This window comes from Egretta garzetta, unplaced genomic scaffold (assembly GCF_000687185.1).
Source record: "Egretta garzetta isolate BGI_Z169 unplaced genomic scaffold, ASM68718v1 scaffold81, whole genome shotgun sequence".
Taxonomy (NCBI): domain Eukaryota; kingdom Metazoa; phylum Chordata; class Aves; order Pelecaniformes; family Ardeidae; genus Egretta; species Egretta garzetta.
In genome coordinates this window covers 8,118,529-8,137,038 of record NW_009258671.1, presented here as the reverse complement: position 1 = coordinate 8,137,038, position 18,510 = coordinate 8,118,529, and the positions used below count along the sequence as shown (strand labels likewise).

At 38.8% G+C, this 18,510-nt stretch overlaps 1 protein-coding gene across 1 annotated transcript in view; it reads left to right on the top strand.

Moving 5' to 3' along the window:
- Window positions 1-275: 275 nt before the first annotated feature.
- The window catches only part of PHF21B (PHD finger protein 21B), a 168,399-nt gene continuing 150,164 nt past the window's right edge, over window positions 276-18,510 (top strand). Inside the window, exons 1-2 of the mRNA XM_009648780.2 lie at window positions 276-302; window positions 587-652. Of these exons, the coding sequence (XP_009647075.1) occupies window positions 285-302; window positions 587-652 (84 nt within the window). The 5' untranslated portion in view covers window positions 276-284. The remainder of the gene's footprint in view (window positions 303-586; window positions 653-18,510) is intronic.

The following is an 18,510-nucleotide window of genomic DNA, read 5'->3' as shown; positions in this document are numbered from 1 at the left end:
GGGTGAGTGTGTGTGCGTGTGAGTGTGAGCGAGTGTGTGCGAGTGTGAGTGAGTGAGTGTGTGTGTGTGTGTGTGTTGGAGAGATTAGGACGAGACTTGAATATTTATGAGCTTTGCTTGAAACTGACTCGCAGTGTTTACTTGCCTCTTTGTTCCTTACCCCCCTCCCTCCCCCGTCCACACACATACATACATTTAAAAAAATCCATTAAACTTGAAACAGTTTCTAATTCCTCCTTTTTTGGGGGTGATTTTTTTTTTTTTTATAGAAACTAGTTGCACAGATGAAGCAAGATCCACAGGTAAATGCAGATCTTTTTTTTTTCTCTTCTTCAGTATTTTATCCCTGCTGTAATAAGCGCAGTTGTGCTGGGACAGCAGGATGAGAAACTTTATCAGTAAGAGATCTCATTTTGTAGTCTGCACTGAGCTTTCTTACTAAGGAGGGTGTTTTGTGTGTGCATGCTTTCGTACGGCTTTGGTGGAACGGTTTTGCCTTTGAACAATTTCTAGATCGCAAGTTTATTCATTACAGGGGTTAGTTTACACTTTGCCTTTAATATGCATCTTATTGCCGTTTTTGCAGAACGGGGATCTTAAGAAACAAATCCATGAAAGGCAATCAAGAATAGCAGCTCTTAATGAGAAACAAGTAAGGAACAGATCGATTCAGTTGTGTTTGGTTTTTCTTCTTGTTTTTACAATGCACTTTCTAAACATCCGAAAAGTGTCTGCGTTAGCTGAAAAATACCGACAGCAGAGAATATAACATCCATTTTCCTAAGCATAAAGTAAGAAAATGCATGTTTTCAAAATGAGGTCGGATTCTCGGATGTCTTGCTGGGGGAAAGAATGATTTTAGTACTAGTAGTAAAAAGATAAGCAGTAGTTAAAACGTAAAAAAAAAAAAAAAATGAGGCGTCCATTTTGAGTTGGTCGACATGTTTTAGGAATATGGAAAATTCTCCTGTCTTGGGCTACTTTGTGCACTTCCGTGTAATGTGCAGAGCAAGAGTTGGGAGGGAGGAGGCTTGAGCCCAGTTCGGAGCCATTTCTGGGTTTGATTTACAAAACTGATTTTTATTGATCACTTTATTTATTTTCTTCTTCTTTTTTTTTTTTTTTTTTTTTTTTTTCCCTCCCCACTTGCCTTTCTCTTCCCTTGGTCTGATCTGACGTGTTAGCTTTTGATTCGAGTTCACTTAGGCACTTTCACTTTTCCCCCCCTTCCAAAAATACGAATAAAAACAGATTAACCTGTTTCAGCTGCCGGAGGGAGGGAGGGGGGAAAAAAGAACCCCAGAACCCGGAGGAGTCTTACGTGCTGTTGAATTAATCTTAATGCACAGTATAACATAACTGAAGCCACTTATCTAAATTTGCATACTTAAGCAGAAATACCAGGTATGAACAAAGCATAATGATTTCATCAAATTTGCTAGACCTATATGCGGTCAGATTATATTACTCCATTTTCACAAAGCCATCAGATATCTTCCTTTTGCCTCAGCTTGACTCCTGTGACCAGCAGGTCCCTGCTGGGTGACAAACTCTCCCTCCCTCTCACCTGGTGTCCTGGGGCAAGAGAGAGCTCTGAGCCCCATGCATGGGTCCTGCTGGGCATGGAACAACAGGGCACAAGAGCACGAGGGTCTACCATGCACCTACAGACTGCATGGAACTGAGGAGTGAGAAACAGGACAGAAACTACCCTGCGCAAATGGAAAAACCCTTTGCCTTCTTCTCCATTAACCCTAGCACTGTGCTGAATTAGCTGCATCAGCTGCAAAATACCTACTACAACTTAGTGATTCTCCAAAAAAATTTCTATCTGAGGTCTGTGGCTTTCTAAAGGACTACCACAGAAGGAAGGCTTTTTTTTTTTTTTTTTTTAATTTTTTTGTTGTTGGTGGTGTTTTGCTGGAGTTGCGGTTAAAGTTGAAAAGTGATCCGTGCATATGTAATCTGTGCCCATAGGCAATGGTGATTTTCCGCCACCCTTTTCCTCCCAGTTTATTGTAATCAGAATTTGTCAGCACTCTCAATTTGGTAGTGGAAGCTTCCATTTTGTGAGGAAGGGGTGTTGGTTTCTTCTAACATGGAGAAAAGTCTGCAGAGTTTGAAGGTGGGGGATGGGGCCCCATTCATGCTGAACATTACCATTTTGATTGCTTTGATGCCATTTTTGGAGGGGGGAGGGGATAGAATACCCTACTCAGCAGAGCACAAAGATGTTTAATCACTGTATAGAATCAAATCAGATACTTTCTTTTTTAAAGCAAATCTGACACTACATGATAGCTAAGGGCTGTTAGTCCTTTTTTGCAGTGTAAAACAGCAAGTTGTTGACTCTAACACTACTATACTGAGTAGAAGATTTTTTTTTTTAAACAAGGTAACAGCCTTTACTGCAACAATGCATCTTTATGTGTTCTTTCTTCAATATGGAAATAGTTTTACTGTTCTAAGTGGGTATTTAGAACATACATTTGATCATTTTCCCCTGTATTGTAGCAACTATTTCAAGGCTGTTTAAATTTTTATGATGATAGTAAATGAGAAGCTATTTATTATGTGTCATGTTGGAATTTAGATAAGGCAGAGAGACACATTTGAAAATACAGTTTGAATGTTCTGATTCAGCTCGGTGAAAAAGGTTTTTGCTAAGCTTGCGCAACGTATTTATGTATAATCCAAACTAACTAGTAAACAATCGTTGTGTATTTATGACTTGCTCTTCTCATAATCTTATAAATAAATCTATAAACTATGAAGTAATTAAACATAAAATACTAAAATTATGTAGACAGCAAACTCAGCCTAGCAGGAAGCCTTCTATTTTTAGGAAAAACCCTAGATTTAGATTTCTTTTAATGATTTCAACATCCTGTGCAACAAGAGCTTATAAATAAGAGACTAGCCAGTGATGTGGCATCCTCTTGCTCCAGACTGCCACCTCTGGAGGTCTAAGCTGAAATCTTTCTTGGGTCACAAGTGAAATGAGTTTGGAGGTCTTAGCCTTCGACCAAGCCAGAAAACCATCGTGTAACTTGGCAGGCTTGCTATAATTAGTAGTTGCTCCTTAGGTAATGGCTTGTAAATGAACTGTTGGTCCTTGAGGGCATGAAGAAGGTGCACTGAAGGCTACTGAGACAATAGACAGGCTAATGGTGGAGCCATTTAGTGGCTTCAAGCTCTCACTTTTGTGGCTATACCAAAACACTGATGTCAACTTAAGTAGGCGGTGTAAGTAGGGAGGTTATTTTTACATATGTATTTATATTCCTTCCCTCCTTGCCCCCCTGAAGATTTGTTTAGGCACAACTAATTCATAATTCAATAATGTATACCTTTGATTGTGCATGCACTGAATACAAAAGATGCTAAAATTGCATTTCAATTAAACTGCACATGTGGATGGTGAAACAGATAGTAAAATGAATGGATGATCACATCATCCACATCTGTTAGAAATATAGCAGGAGTGAGTGTTATCTTTCAGTACCCCTATTCATCAGTTTTCCATTGCAGCCATTGGCATTTGTGGCAATATTTCCTTTTCTTGAACGTTACAAATAAAGGCAGAAAGAATTGAATGACAAACTCAACTTGTGGTGCATGAGGCAAATGTATAAAGTAGACTTCTATGCGCAGTTGGATTTTAAGTTGCAACCTAATTAAAGATCCCTGGCCAGTCATTGATGTTTCTCGTATATTAGTGGTTTAGAGAAACGTGGAGTTAAATGTAGTTTTAATATTTTCCCAGTGTTTTCAAATAAGTACTGTGGAGCCATCATTTTCATTACTGAAATGGTGCAGCTTCAATCAATACTTAATTTGGCGTCCTACTCAGAAAGACAAAAGTTGGACTTCTGTTAGAAGTGTACCTTCCGTATACTATAGTTTTGATGAATTGTAATAGCATTTGAGAGTGGGTTACCTCTTCTTTAACAAGATATGATGTGTGAAGACTCCATTAGTTGGTCCAGTGGTTTTACACCTTCAATCTACAGCACATGCAGAGCAGCGGTAACATTTTTATCTAAATTGTCAAGCAACAAGCATTTATATGTAAATAAAAGAGCTATCGTAAGAGCCAGCATTGGCCTTAAAAGCACACCAGAGGTGCTCTGCTGCATGTGTTTCTTCCTTTCTTTATGTCCTTAAAGAGTCATTAAGGGTCTTTTAATTTCAGAAAGTTGTCTCTTATTAATTAATAGATCAAGATAAACAAAGAAACAGACCTTTAACCTCTATTCAGAAGTTACTTGTTACTGACAATAAGTATTAGGTGGTAAGCCAGGTCTTAAAAATTAACAATGAGCATGTGTGGGCTACTATATTTTCAACTGCGATGAACTCTGAATTCAGACAGCCTGTCCTGGAGCGCAGTAATAAAAATATGTCTTCCTGAAAGACATTATGTGTATGCCATTCACTTGTGCACTGCCTCATTTCTTTACCATAATTTACTATCTATGCAGAAAATCAACATTAGTTTCAGGCAGAGTCTCCCAGCCTGTGTTATTGCTGGTTTGTATTTTTGGGTAGTATATCTGAAATTAAATCGCTGACTGTATTTTGCCTGTAGTGATCACCAGCAAAGCCCGTTTGCAGAAAGCGCTAGACTTCTTAAAATTTAAGTACAGTTCTTATGCAAGTTGTTGGAAGTGATTTAGCTCAAGATGTCTGGTTTCACTGATGTTGTATCTTTGTTTTGGGGAAAAGGAGGAAGTGGTTTTTTGGTTTGTTGAAATTCATGCTGCGCTGTGCCTGGAAATGGCAGCATTGTTTACACATGTTAAAGGGGAAATTATTGACATTTGCCAAAGCTCAGGATTTCGTACGGTTGAGTACTTTCAAAATTGTTGAAGTAAAATAAGGGTTGTAAGCTTCAGTGAAAACTGAGGTAAAACCAGAAAGGCATTTCCAAATCACGTTGAACCTAATGTCAAACTCTGTCCTGAGGTACATGCAGCACTCATGTTTGTTGTGGCAAGGATTGCATTTATGTATGTTCAGCCCAGCAGAATTTGGTCCGAAGGACCTTACTGAGCACTCGCTGAAGTAGAGGGAGACAGGGTGATGAGCTCCCAGTTGAAATATTAAACTTTTCAATCACTGTGAGACAACAGGTATTAAATATGGGCTTGATTTTGCAGTTCTTCCGCACATTGAGGCCCCGCTGACTTTGCTGGGAAACCTGAACAACTGCAGAATCAAATGAACTTACTGGATCAAAGTAAAGATTAGTTCTGGATTGTAATTCAGAAAGCTTCCGTTCCTCTTTTTTTTTTTTTTTTTTTTTTTTTTTTTTTCCCCCTAGAATCAGCTAGTAATTTATTGGTTGCTTTGCCATCTGTAGAAAAAGTGACAAAACTAGGGAAGAATTTACTTTCAGCTTCTTGGAGGAGAAACTCGGGAATATCGTTTGCATAATGGCAATCCTAGCATTCTGTTTGTGCTCTCAGTAATACCATATTGAGATTCCCTGTTCAGACTGGGGAAAAAGGGTAATAAAGAACATTTTCATAGAGGTGAAACACAATGGAAATATGTATACTTGCGGCTTTCTGCCTTCCATTAGGTTGCCCTTATAAGATTCATGGAAATTGCACATCCGTAATGAAAATGTGTACTGGAGGGGGTTAGAACCACCTTTTGTTTGGTAGCTGCTTGACTGGCATGTGAAATGCTATTTCATTCCAGCATTTTTCTTTGACTGTATACTTTTCTGTACTTGTACTGTATATCACTTGGCAGGGCTAAGAGTTGAAAAGTGAATGTTACATTCATTCTAACCATTTTAAAGAGTTCACTTTGATATTTTAGCCACTTAAAACACCTGCTGTCAGAACAGTACAATTGATTTCAATTAACTTTGAATTTCTTCAATAAGATGACTCTTATAATAACTCCAGTAATCCCATGATGCCTCATTAGAGGAGCTGGCTATGATGATTATCCCTGTGATTTAGCAATTTTTTCCTTACAATGCCTTTGTCTATTCAGAAAAAGGAATTATGCCAACAATACCTTTTTATTTCACTTCTGGTTTTATACTAACAGCACTTGCTACCTGTTACACATTGTAAAATACCTGATTTATACTTGCAGCAAACAGGTATTTGTTCAGATGTACCCGATACTTTGGTAGGGAGTTCAAAGAAACTTCAGTTCTGTGTAGGAACTCTGCATCTTGGAGTTAGAATTTGTTTTAATTTTTTAGTAGATGCTTGGATAGTTAAAAGCAGCGCTTCTGCAGGAGTCTTTGTCTAGAGCTCTGGTTTAATGGAACAAATTCTCCACTGATTCATGCCATGTGTGCAGCTCATCCAGAACAGTGTATCGCTGTTCGTACCAATTCACCTTTTTTCAGGATCTGGCCCACTGACTCATTCTGCTTGTGGAAGAAAAGGAGAATATGTCTCTAAATGTCTCCTTTCCATAGCATGATGCTAGAGAAGGGGTTTTGAATGGTGATTTTAAATCACATTTCCAATGGGATACTGCATCACACTAAACCCTTCTGGTATGTTCAAGTAGAGAAAATCCCTTTTCATCTCATTCCAGATTTGATTTTCAAGTTGAAAGCATGAAGGCGTATAAAGGCACGTTAATACAGAGTTACTTTTAACTTTTCCCTCTTTGCCTTTCTCTTTGTGATCAAAGATAAAATATGCAGTATTTTTGTACTTGATTATAAAATGATACCTCCCTCTCCCCACCCCCACTCCCCCAACCAAAATCTGAGGCATCAACACAATTTCTAATCAATGGAGTTAAAGGGTAGAAGTTTGCAAATCAATAAGACAAGGCCGTGGTAAATGGTGTATGTGTGGCCACGATGTCAAAGAGGGCAATTTGTACACGCAGAGTAGTTGGAGGTAAAGGAAGTATAAAAATGGGCTGCAAGTTTAAGATAAGAACAAAGAAGAACAAAAAAAGAATTGGACTAATTGAAATGCAAATTTTTCTTTCTGCCATTAAAGTAGACATTTATTTCAACCTAACAGACTCATATTTGGTCTATCCAATCCTCATTGTTGAATCACCTTAAACACACTTCCCTTATATGCCTGTATATAAATGTATGTGTATATATATACATATATATTTTTTTTTTCTTAACTTAAGGTGGCACGACTTTTTTATTTGGAAATGTTCTTCTTGAGCCAAAATGTACTTCCTTAAACATGCTTTCTCTCCCCCCACTCCCCTTTTTTGAATCAGCTACTTATTGTTATGTAGTAGCAATTTCCAGAGTGTCATACGAAATTGCTGATGCGGCTTAGTTCTAGCTACAACCTGCGACTGCCAATAGTAAGCATCTATTGAAATCTAATATGTACCACAGGGCTTTTTTGCACATGTACAGGCAGACCCTTCTGGTTAATATACAGAGACAGTGGAAAAATAGGAGGATGTGCTTTCTTTTTTTAACCCATGGAGGAGTTACATGTAAGTATGAGTTTAAACTAGAAAATGACCCTTTTGACTGAATGAAAGTAAACCAGAGAACTGGCCCTAAATGCGCCTGCAGTAAAATCAAAACAATAAGTATCTGGGAACTCTGTAGATATGATGGGTGGTGTTAATTTGAGTTTTTGAGAGGCAATCTTATTTTCAGAGTTGGAATTTAGTCCTAAGAGCCTGGGCGTTGAGGCTGTGGCAAGAACAGTTCGTTTACCTGAAAGTTTGTCTGATTGCTTGTGTTTAATCAAGAGAAGCATACAATCGGTCTTGAAACAGAAGTTAAATCTATATAGTGCATAGGTCGTTTTCCTTTCTACATTGATTTAACTTGATCGTGTTGGTACTTTGTGATGTAGCTTACCTCTCATCCAGAGAGAAGGAATGGAACAGCCTTCCTGCAGAAACTCAGCTATTGATGACAAATCTTACAAGGTTACAGAAAGTGAAAATGTATATTACATTTTGATTAACATGGGTCAAGTGAGAATCATTGATACTTTTGACATGCAGCAGAGATTAACCTGCATTTTCTGTAATTTTCCGTTTTTCTAAAGCACTTTGAATCAGCTAAGATTGCCTAAAGATTTATTGGTGAACTGAAGCTTTTCTAAGAATGAGAAAGATGAGAGAAGCTTCCATTCTCAGAAATGTACAGATTCCAGTGTCTCTGTGTATAAATGTGCTTGTGTGTGTGCCTGTGTGGTTGGGTGTGAGCATAAGGTCTTTCTCTTTGGTATCATTCAGGCAGAAAGCCAATATGCGCATGTAAATGAGCCTGAAAATGTAATTAAAAATATATACATACTGGGGACCATGATACAGAATTTAATATGAGATGCAGGTTACAAAGTGACAAGTAACATTTCCTATATAATCACTGATACTAACTCTCATCTGTGATTTATGCATCTCATGTGTTATTAAGTGCTGAACAGATAAATGCTGGAATTATTTCTTAAGATTGGATTTCACCACAATGAGTGAATGCAAAGTATGTCTTGCCCGTTCTTCTCCCCTCAACCAAAACAAAAGCCAAAACACACCTACCATGAAAATGTTACTACGGAGACTAAAAGTATTTTACACAAGGTCAGATAAAGACCTCTTTGATAACATCTTTCCTGGCAATAAAATGTGACAAAATAGACTTACTCGTGCCGTTAATATATTAAGATCAAGGAAATTCTGCAAATTGTTAGCACACATCTAGGAACTGATATACAGATGGAGGAAGATAAAGATTGCCAGGTGAAAGACACAAACAATCCTGGCCTTTATTTCAGCGTAGATAACAAAAGGCTCGCACATAAAAGCTTACACAAGAGGCATCTCAGAAACTCCAAACTTTAGGCAAGAAGCCAGGTTTCTTTGCCTGAAAGTATTTTCTAAAAGTTAGGTTAGAGTGCTGGGTGCAGAAGCTGACATTTCTGCTCTCCAGCTTGGGAAGAAGCTACTTGGAAAAGCTTTAGTTTGCATTTAAAAATACAAGTGGAATCCAGATGTATTTCTATCAACAGCTCCGTAGCCCATAAATATATACAACCTAAGCCAGTGCCTTATTTACGTTATTTTATTAACATTCATTGCTGAGTGGGCTTGAATGGAGCACAATCTCTCATATAGAGGATCTAATTATAAACACAAGGGACAGAACCAAATAAGCAGTCTTTAAAGGGAAAAGAGTCTGGCAGCTTTGTTTAAAGTGTCCTTTAATGAACTTCTTTAGCAGCTTGTATCTTAGCAACACATTTTATTACATACCAGTGCGGGAGAAGCAGTTTGCAGATGGAGTTGCACACAGTAATTTATTTCCCCCCCCCCCCCTTTTTTTTTTTTCCCTACTTCTCTGTGGTGACTCAACTGGAATGTGCCGAGTAGCTTTTCTAGCACTGATAGCTCACTCGAAATCCCTGATTGGTTCATTTGTATCTGTTCTGTTTTGTTAGTTGATGAAAAAGGCATTTAGTATGGTAAATGCATAGTGATTTTGCTTGCTCTTAGAAATTCAGATATGACTGTTTTGAATAGGCATGGATTTAAATTAAAAACAACCCAAGCTTCTTTCAATGCACTTTTTTTCCTTGTATGTGTTCCACTCAGCTCTAGTCCTCGTTGCACAGACAGATGAGTTTCCAGATTTGTAGGTTATCTCCTCTCCACTGTTGCATGGGGTTGTTTTAATCTATCGTCTTGTGCTCCTCTAAAACTAATTGGAATATAGCAGTGACAGGAACATTTGCAATCTTTTTTCTTTCTTCTTAGACAAAACCTGGCACTTAAACTGCAATTACATAAAACAATCCTGTTGTTTTAAAACCAGTTGAAATACTGCACTACTGTCACTACTCCTTCAAATGACCTATAGTGCTTATCTTTGTTGAAAGAAATACTTTTTGTTCTCTCCATTACTAATTGCAGACCAAGTTCTGCTTGTACGTTTAGGGTGAAAAAGTCTGTGAGTAGGTTTTTTTCAATAGGGTCTGTTGAGGAATGCAGTACTACTGAAGATACGTATGAGCAATAGAATCCAGACTTCATTATTTTTTTCTCATAAATTAAAGGGGAAAAATGCCTTTTATGAGCAAACTAAATACCATTCGGCTCAATTTACATTTTCTGCTGGCTAGGCAGGTGTAAATCCAGAAATATATTTCCCTGGAGTTCACTGGAGTTATCCAGAGTTTGCACTGGTGTCATAAAAATCAGAATCTGGCCAGAGAGAGAAAAGCAGGTGAGAAGAGGAGTGGGTGGATGAAGGCAGTCCAGAGCGTTAGGAGAACCCACAGAAGATGGAGATTGTTGGCTTAAAGATACTGCTCTTGGGGATGGTTTCCTTAAACTTCCGTTAAGAGCTAGTGTGTTAGGGGTTGATATTAAAAAGACAAAAAGCATCCATTTCATAAAGTCCATTGATATTTGCAAGTAGACAGGAGATGGTTTTTGAAAGAGATTGAATTGTTTCTTTGCTTAACATTAGTTAAATGTAAATGTATTTCCATTAACTGGCAAACTGCTTAGTTCAGAATAGAAGTTTCTTTTCACTCCAAAACATGGATGGATGGGTGGATAGATTGACTACAGTTTTCTGTTTGTGGTATGGCAGGTGGCACCCTGCCTGTTGTCCCCTTTGGATCTGCAATATCTCAGCCTTAGTAGGAGCATAAAAGAAGTCCTTTGAACTTTAAAAACAGAAAGTGTACCACAAATGGAGGAGTAAAAGACACAGTCCCATCTACTTTTAAAATGCTTCGATATTAGACCCAAAGCAGAAGGATGTCCTCTGAAGCCCAAAGCGATTAAGTTGCCATGTGATTAACTTACTTTTTTCTTTTGCAATTCAGCCCACTGTTTATTAACTTAAATTTGATTGAAAAAAACTCTAAGCTGGGGGAATGCATCAGAATCTTGCACAATCACCAGGATTAATGATGACAGCCTGAACTGTCGAACAAGCTAAATCATGAAATTCGCAATATTGCTAGACAAAGGGGTTATATGTTTTTCTGCAGCTGTATGGGCCATAACAGCAGGGACCAGCACTTTCTGGTACAGTTCATGTTCTGTCATGAGAAATAGTATTTATGCCATGCACAACATTTGAAGACCATGTCTCAGGATCTTTTTTTTTTTTTAATATGGTTGTGCTGGGAATATTTAAGTGGGGTGTAAAAGCAAGAGTCTTACCACATTTAGGAATTTCCTCTGCAAATATGGCAGTAACAGAACAAAATGAACTTAATTATTTTTCTGAGACATTTAGGAAGTAATTAGGAACCTGTGTATCAGATTGGCCAAAACAAATCAACCAGCTCCAGTTGTTCATTTTTCCTTCAATAAAGAAAGAAATTTTTTTTTTTCCAGAAGCACAAACATTTCCAGAAACTTCTTTAACCCTCTGAGTGCTAGCACTGCACCTCATTACAGAAGTACTTTTACTAAGGGAAACTTAAAGGAACTTCCATCCCCAGATGAAGCAGACTCATTTATAAACAATGAGAGCAGGAACAATAGAAAGCTGAGTGCATTCTGCATGAATAATATAACTGAGGGTTGTGAAAAGCCTATGATTTTCGTATGCCAAACTCAGTGTGGGAGTGCAGCATTCAGCTGATTTTTTGACACTGGAGATTCATCCCTTCTCCCCCCCACGTGTATGTGCAAACATACACACACAGAGGACTAGCACTGATGATTAAAGAGGGAAGTCATCAGCAGCTCTTATGCAGTGATGTTGAGACTTGGGTGTAAATTCATAAAAGTGACGGAACTTAGGTTGAAATCTAGGCCAACACTTAGCTTTAATGTATGCCTTAGGTAGGTGGAGGAAAGGCCGAAGACCTGTTTTAAGAATAGAGTTTGAGCGTCAGTCTGTATTCTTGGCTGTGAGTCTGATTTTGTTTGCATTCGTGAGTTAAGTCAGAGAGCTTACGAGGCCTTCAGTATGAACTCATATTTCTGGCACATTTAGATATATTTTTTATTTATGAGAATAAATCTGGATTTCAGGCCTCTTGGTTGAAAAATTTTGGACATAGTTGGTTATTTTCTCTTTTTTTCCTCTTGCATTTTCTTAATTAAAGTCTTTCCCCTAAAGGTGCTGAACTTTTAGCTTTTTGGATCTGGGTCTGTCTTTGTCCTGTGTGCATTCAGTGTTTGACTTAATGGGATTTTCTTCCAGGACTCCCAGACCATAAAGTAATGCAAAAAGTGAGTAATAAATTGAAGGTAATAGTCACTGAAGTTTAGCCATACACAGTGGCAGAATAAACTTTCCCCAAAACTCATCTTTGAGTGCCTTTGCCAAATATGTTACAAATATAGAGCAAGCAAGCTGGAATTTTCCTGGCTTAGGTGGTCCATTCCATCCACTGTTAAGGATTTGCTATCCTATTAACATGAAAAATAGAGATGCTATCCTATGAAAAATAGAGAAAATTATAAATATAGTTATTTTCTTAAAGTTGAATTGTTGATTTTTTTGCAGTTTAGTCCCTGGTTGCTCTTTGAAATTGCCACCTGTTAAACTGAGTGCTGTCAAATGGTAATGATGGATTTTGTAAGATGACCCAGTGTCCTAAAAGCTGGACTGAAATCCACTAACGTATTTCCTGAAGGTCTTTCTACTGTGTGGCACCTTTTAGTTCTACTAGTGTTAGCTGAGCACAGTGGCGAGCAAAAGCTTTGTCCATAATTACAATTTTTGATAGTCTTCCATTTTGCTTCACCATTTGAAAAAACAAACAAACAAACAAAACCAGAAAACCAAAACCCAAAATAAAACCAAAAGAAGGAAAAGGTATGACAGTCAGATTAAGATTTTATATTTTTGGGTTCAGTTGAGCCGTGACTGTTGATACTTCCTGAGCATCTGGTGGACATAACTTCCCCCACCACCCCTAAACTACTCTTTATAAAAAAACCAAGGTCCTAAATTAGCCAACCACTGATACAATATTTGACTTGATCCCTAAGATTCTTACTCTTTCATTAAGGTAGTTTCAGCTGAGGCCACTGTTAGTTTGCTGACAGTCTTTCTCTAAAAACTGTGGGTAAACTTTGGTTTTGGTGTCACTTGCAGTTATTTCTTTAACAATGCTTTGAAAATGTCCTTCCAGAAAAAAAGTCCGAATAATAACTAGCTGAAAATCATTACATACTTATTTAATGATTCACTATTGCTTGAAAAAGATCTTTTGATGATCAGATACTTACGTATTCATCAGCTGGACTGTTGCAACCTATCATGTAAATACATAAAGTTTTAAAAATGCATAGTTCTCACCAGATTGGACACATACATGACCTGAGGTTTATTAAAATGCAGATTTTTGACACTCAGAGCTCAGAGCTCTTATAGTCTGTTGGGTTGTGATCCACTGAAGGAATTTTACCTTCCCAGCTTAAGGATCCATTAGGTAGGAACAATTCCTCCAAAGTCATTACACTATTTTCAGCTTAGAAAAGCTTGAAATTAGCATTAATGGAGTGCTGGACTTCTGTGAGAATTTGGTTTGATATGCTGAATGTGCAATGAATTGGTCTTAAACAAAAATTATTTGGTTTCTTTACATGCCTATCCAACATTACTCTGAGAGAACTGTCTGCTGTCTAGACTAAGAGCATCCAAAATGTTTTTTTAGTGGAAATGGCTTAGAAGGAGAAGTAGGCACAGAGATTTATGTTTCAAGGGCCAGATTCTGCCAAACTCAAGGGCTTTGGCATAAGCACCCCTCATATTTTAAGGAGAAAAAATCCCCTCTACCTGGCAGAAGAGGTTTCCCAAAGAACATGAGAAACAGGAGTAAGAGATGATATCTAGAACAAAAGGAGTAAAGTTTAAGCCTACGGGTGAACAGAACAGGGAGGCCCCAGTACTGGGATGGGAAATCAAGAGGGATAGGTAAAAGTTTGAGTTGGGAAGATGATTGTCTTTCCCAGTTCCTGGCAAAGGGGAGGCTGAGGAGTTTCTGTGGAGGAACTGCTAGCAGACAGGTTGTGACTGTATGCATACCCATAGCTAGCATGGGTCTGAGCAGTTTCCTCTTTCCACACTTCCTCCTTTCCCAGAAGAAATAGAAGCTAATGTTTTAAGACTAATTAGCTAATGATGATAGACAGAAATTCTGCTCTGCAAGTTTGATGCTAGATGAGGAGTTAAGATGAGGATTGATACTCCTATGCATGCTTTTCAGTCTTACTGTGTTTATTTCCATGAAGTTGATCCATTCTTGCATGGAACAAACTTTTGCTGAATGTGTACCCAGGAAAACGTGCAGGGCGATGAGTTTTAATGTGACTCAAACCAGTAGTGGTTGGAATTGTCAAAATGCTGTGCATTTTTATTTCATAAGGCTAATATACTCCATCTTTTCTTAATTACCAGCTGTAACTGGAGGTGTGATTGATTTTCTCTACTGGAGTGTCATTGCTAGCCTTTCTGTATTCAGATGTCCATATTAAAATGTTTGATTAACCCTCTTGTTAGAGTTATGATGTGTCTGCTCAGTGTAGTAATTTAAAGCTAAATAATTTCATTTGAACTTTTTCTTAACTCCTGGAATGGATGAGTCAGTTTTCTTACCTTACCTGTGTACCAAGAGGTAATATAAAGCTGATCTAGCAAAATGCACAAAGGGACCCCCTCTTTCTTTTTGTTTAGGCAGGTAAACCTACCTCGGCTTTTGTTGAGCAAGTAAGAAGACACATCAGCATTGTCTGAGAGATGTTCACATCTGAGCCGTGATCTGTTTCTAATATGGATGTTTATAACACTCTCTGAGTAGTGGAAGTAATTGTATGGTGAGAACTGAACTTCTGCTAGTCACTGGTAGTCAGACTGGCTCCCAGATGGCTTCCTATCTTTACTGTATGGCCTTGGCTCCTGAAGGATTTTTAGGTTGAAACATAAAAAACGTACTTTTACCCTTTTCTTCAGTCTCTTGGGGTTTGTAGGAAGGTGGTGGCTATGCCCACATCAGCGAGTAGTGCAGTGCAGTGGAAAGAGATCTGGAGAGCAGAACAGTTGATGGTTGAGGACCTGTTGGTGCTGAGGACACTGTACACTGAATCCTGAGGGTTCAGGCTAGCCCTAGTCTGGTCCCAGGGACTGAGTGTCTGTTACTGCATGGAACATGTTAAGTGTGCTCCAGAAGTGTTCTTTTCTACTGAGTTTAATCCAAAAGTAATCCACTTGGTCTACTCCAAGATTACGTTGTAATGTGAACCAAAATACAAATCTGCTTCAGAAGTGAGCTCTTGTTTTGGAAATGGTAATTAATATGGATTTACCCAATATGTATTCCTTGCTGATGGGTTCCTCTGACACTTAACACAGTACCACTCAACTCCAGCCCTTCTGTCTTCATAATGATATCATAGGCCATGAACAGAGAGGAAGCAGGAAGATGGTTGACCTCATCATGAACATGAGTGTATCAACTATATTCCTCTGTATTCTGCATGCTGGAGGGAAAGTGAATGAAGAACCAGTTCCTATTATCTTTTCCCACACTATTTTTGAGGGCTAGACATGTTTTACATCCCTAAGCTCTTGGCCATTTCAGGTCTAATGGAATTCTGGAACCCTACTTAAAGCTTTCATTTTTTTTTTATTTTGGATGTAAGACATATACCTCACTATGGCTGGGAACAGCGTCCCTCAAGGAGAAAGTCTTTTCCATGGAATCACAGTAATTTGGGTTGCAGTCTGCAGTCAGTTTATCTATGTTAACAGAAGTTAGTGTCTGTCAATTTTGTTACCTTGCTTGGATATAACATTAGAGGGACACTTTGGAACTCCTTATGTTTCTTGAAGAAAATGTCACCAATTCACTTTCTCAGTAGGAAATATTCTCTTTCTTTTCAGATTCTTAATGTTTGTAGCATTATCCAGTACATGAGACCCAGAAAAACCAATGTGATTCATAAACACAGTTGAAATTTATTTGGCTTAGTTTACTCTTAACATTTTTCTCACTATAGAAAAGTAAGCAAACGTAATTGGAAGAAAGCATACTAGTGCCGTTCTTTAATGTTAAATAATATTGGCTGTTATAAAACAAGGGAACAAATTAGTAGTCTTTTTTTAAAAAAAAAAGTAGCATTCTTTCATTCAAAACTTTGCCACTGCAGACCTTCAGTGCTACTAGGAGCTGTGTAAGCAGCCTGGTAGGGGATCAAAATGCCAACAGTGCTTCCTCTTACCAGACTGGGTACTGTACAGGTTGGGTTAGGTCTCACACTGACCTAATGGTATGAGGGTTGTGCCATAATACAACTGACCACTCTTTTTTTTTCCCAGCAGGTGCTCAGATAGCATAGGTATAATTGACCTTAAATGATTTTTGCCTGACACACAGTCATGATTTCATGCTGGCAGGATGTTTTTCAATGGCGTGACACTCCTCCTCCACAGTCATGAGTCTGCATAGAAACACATGACTACATCACACAATTAAATGGAAAACTGTATATGCTAAGGGATTAGTGCATAGTGGTGTGCTCAGTGTGTAACAAACATTTCTTTAAAACTTTGTGAGATACAGCATGTGTAAATTATACAGTGGTCCTCCAACAGAGAAAGTGGAAGCAACCAACCAGTCTCTTAATATCCAGGGGAATCTGTGACATGCAAAGGCATTGAGGAGCCTTGGCTCTCTGCAGAAGAAAACACACAGCAGCCCCTTGTTTGTGAGCTATAATGTTTGGAACTATTTCTGCAGGGTACAGAAAAAAATGTTAAGAGATGAAAGGGTAACTCAACATGTTAGCCAATCTCTATTTACTGCATATGGGGAGTCAGTTCCAGCTGTCATAAATTTCCTGATGTACAGATGCTTTTGTCATATTAAGAAAGTGATTTCAAAGTTATTTTCTGTTCATAGGAGTGTCTTTTATAATAACTTGAATACAAAGTTTTTTCCAAAACAGATGTTGCTGACCTCGTTTGTGGGACAGAATTGGTATTCTCACAATAAGTCAGAACGTTCCTGGCACTTCATTTTTCATTGTGATTTCAGTACTTGGAAGAGCTGTGAACCATTTTTCCAGAGTGCAGTGTTGCAGTCAGATACAGGGTGGTAAAGGGAGGACTCCCTACAGAGTCAGTGACGGGGGTGACAGTTTAGGTTCTGACACTGGTATTTCTTTTTTGCTGCCAGGAAGCACCAGAAGATGGCATGGTTTGTACAGATGCATGCTTGAAAGTGAATGAGTGAGCTTGTGAAACTGCTATTAATAATCTTGGGTAGGGTGTTAAACACTGTCATAAAAAAAAGCAGCAGCATGCAGTATTTTAATCCTTATTTTGTCTTTCTGCCAGTAAGGGATGGCAGTGAAGTCCATCCTATATCCACCTATGCTCTTCTGAGTCTGGATGGCACAGAAAAGGGGAGGGAGAAGTGAAAAGAAAGCAAGCGTAATCTTGGTGCAACGTATGCAGAAAGGTCAGCCTGACAAAAAAGGGTATTGATGGTAACTGGAAAAGACGGCACTGTCTCTCAAGAACTTTGGTGTAAAACTTTCTGTACCTCCTCTGTATCTGTCAGTTCAACCCTGAAAGGCACAGACTTATCCCTCTCACTTTCCCCTTCTCCCCTCTCAGTTCTCAGAAAAAATGCTGTGAACAGTACAGGATATTAAGATACTATTTTACCATTTTAACTGAAGTGCCAGAGTCTGCTAGCTTTGGAGATTCAGGGTGCAGAAGTATTTGTTTCATCTTTACAATCCCAATGGTAGAAGAAGTAGGAGTGCATTTTAAAGAGCTGTGTTTGTGGGATTTTGCAGTATTAGCAGGCTCTGTGTGGCCTCCCAACACTCACTGGAGGAGTGGAGGAGGCTTCCACACCTCATGCTGCTCCTTTCCACACGCAGGTGTCCCAGCTGCCATCACGGGGGAGAGAATTAGAATCACAGAATCATTTGGTTGGAAAAGACCTTTAAGATCGAGTCCAACCATACCTGTCCACTACTAAACCATGTCTCTGAGCACCTTGTTTACCCATCTTTTAAATACCTTCAGGAATGGGGACTCAGCCACTTCCCTGGGTAGCCTGTTCCAGTGCCCGATAACCCGTTCAGTGAAGAATTTTTTCCTAATATCCCATCTAAACCTCCCCTAGTGCAACTTGAGGCTGTTTCCTCTTGTCCTATCGCTTGTTACTTGGGAGAAGAGACCAACACCCACCTCACTACAACTTCCTGTCAGGCAGTTGTAGAGGGCAATAAGGTCTCTCCTTTCCTTTTCTCCAGGCTAAACAACCCCACTTCCCTCAGCTGCTCTTCATAAGACTTGTGCTCCAGACCCTTCACTAGCTTCATTGCCCTTTGGACACATTCCAGCACCTCAGTGTCCTTCTTGTAGTGAGAGGCCCAAAAGTGAACACAGTATTCGAGGTGTGGCCTCACCAGCGCCTAGTACAGGGGGATGGTCACTTCCCTGGTCCTGCTGGCCACACTATTTCTGATATAAGGCAGGAATTTGTTGGCCTTCTTGGCCACCTGGGAACACTGTCAGCTCACATTCAGCCAGCT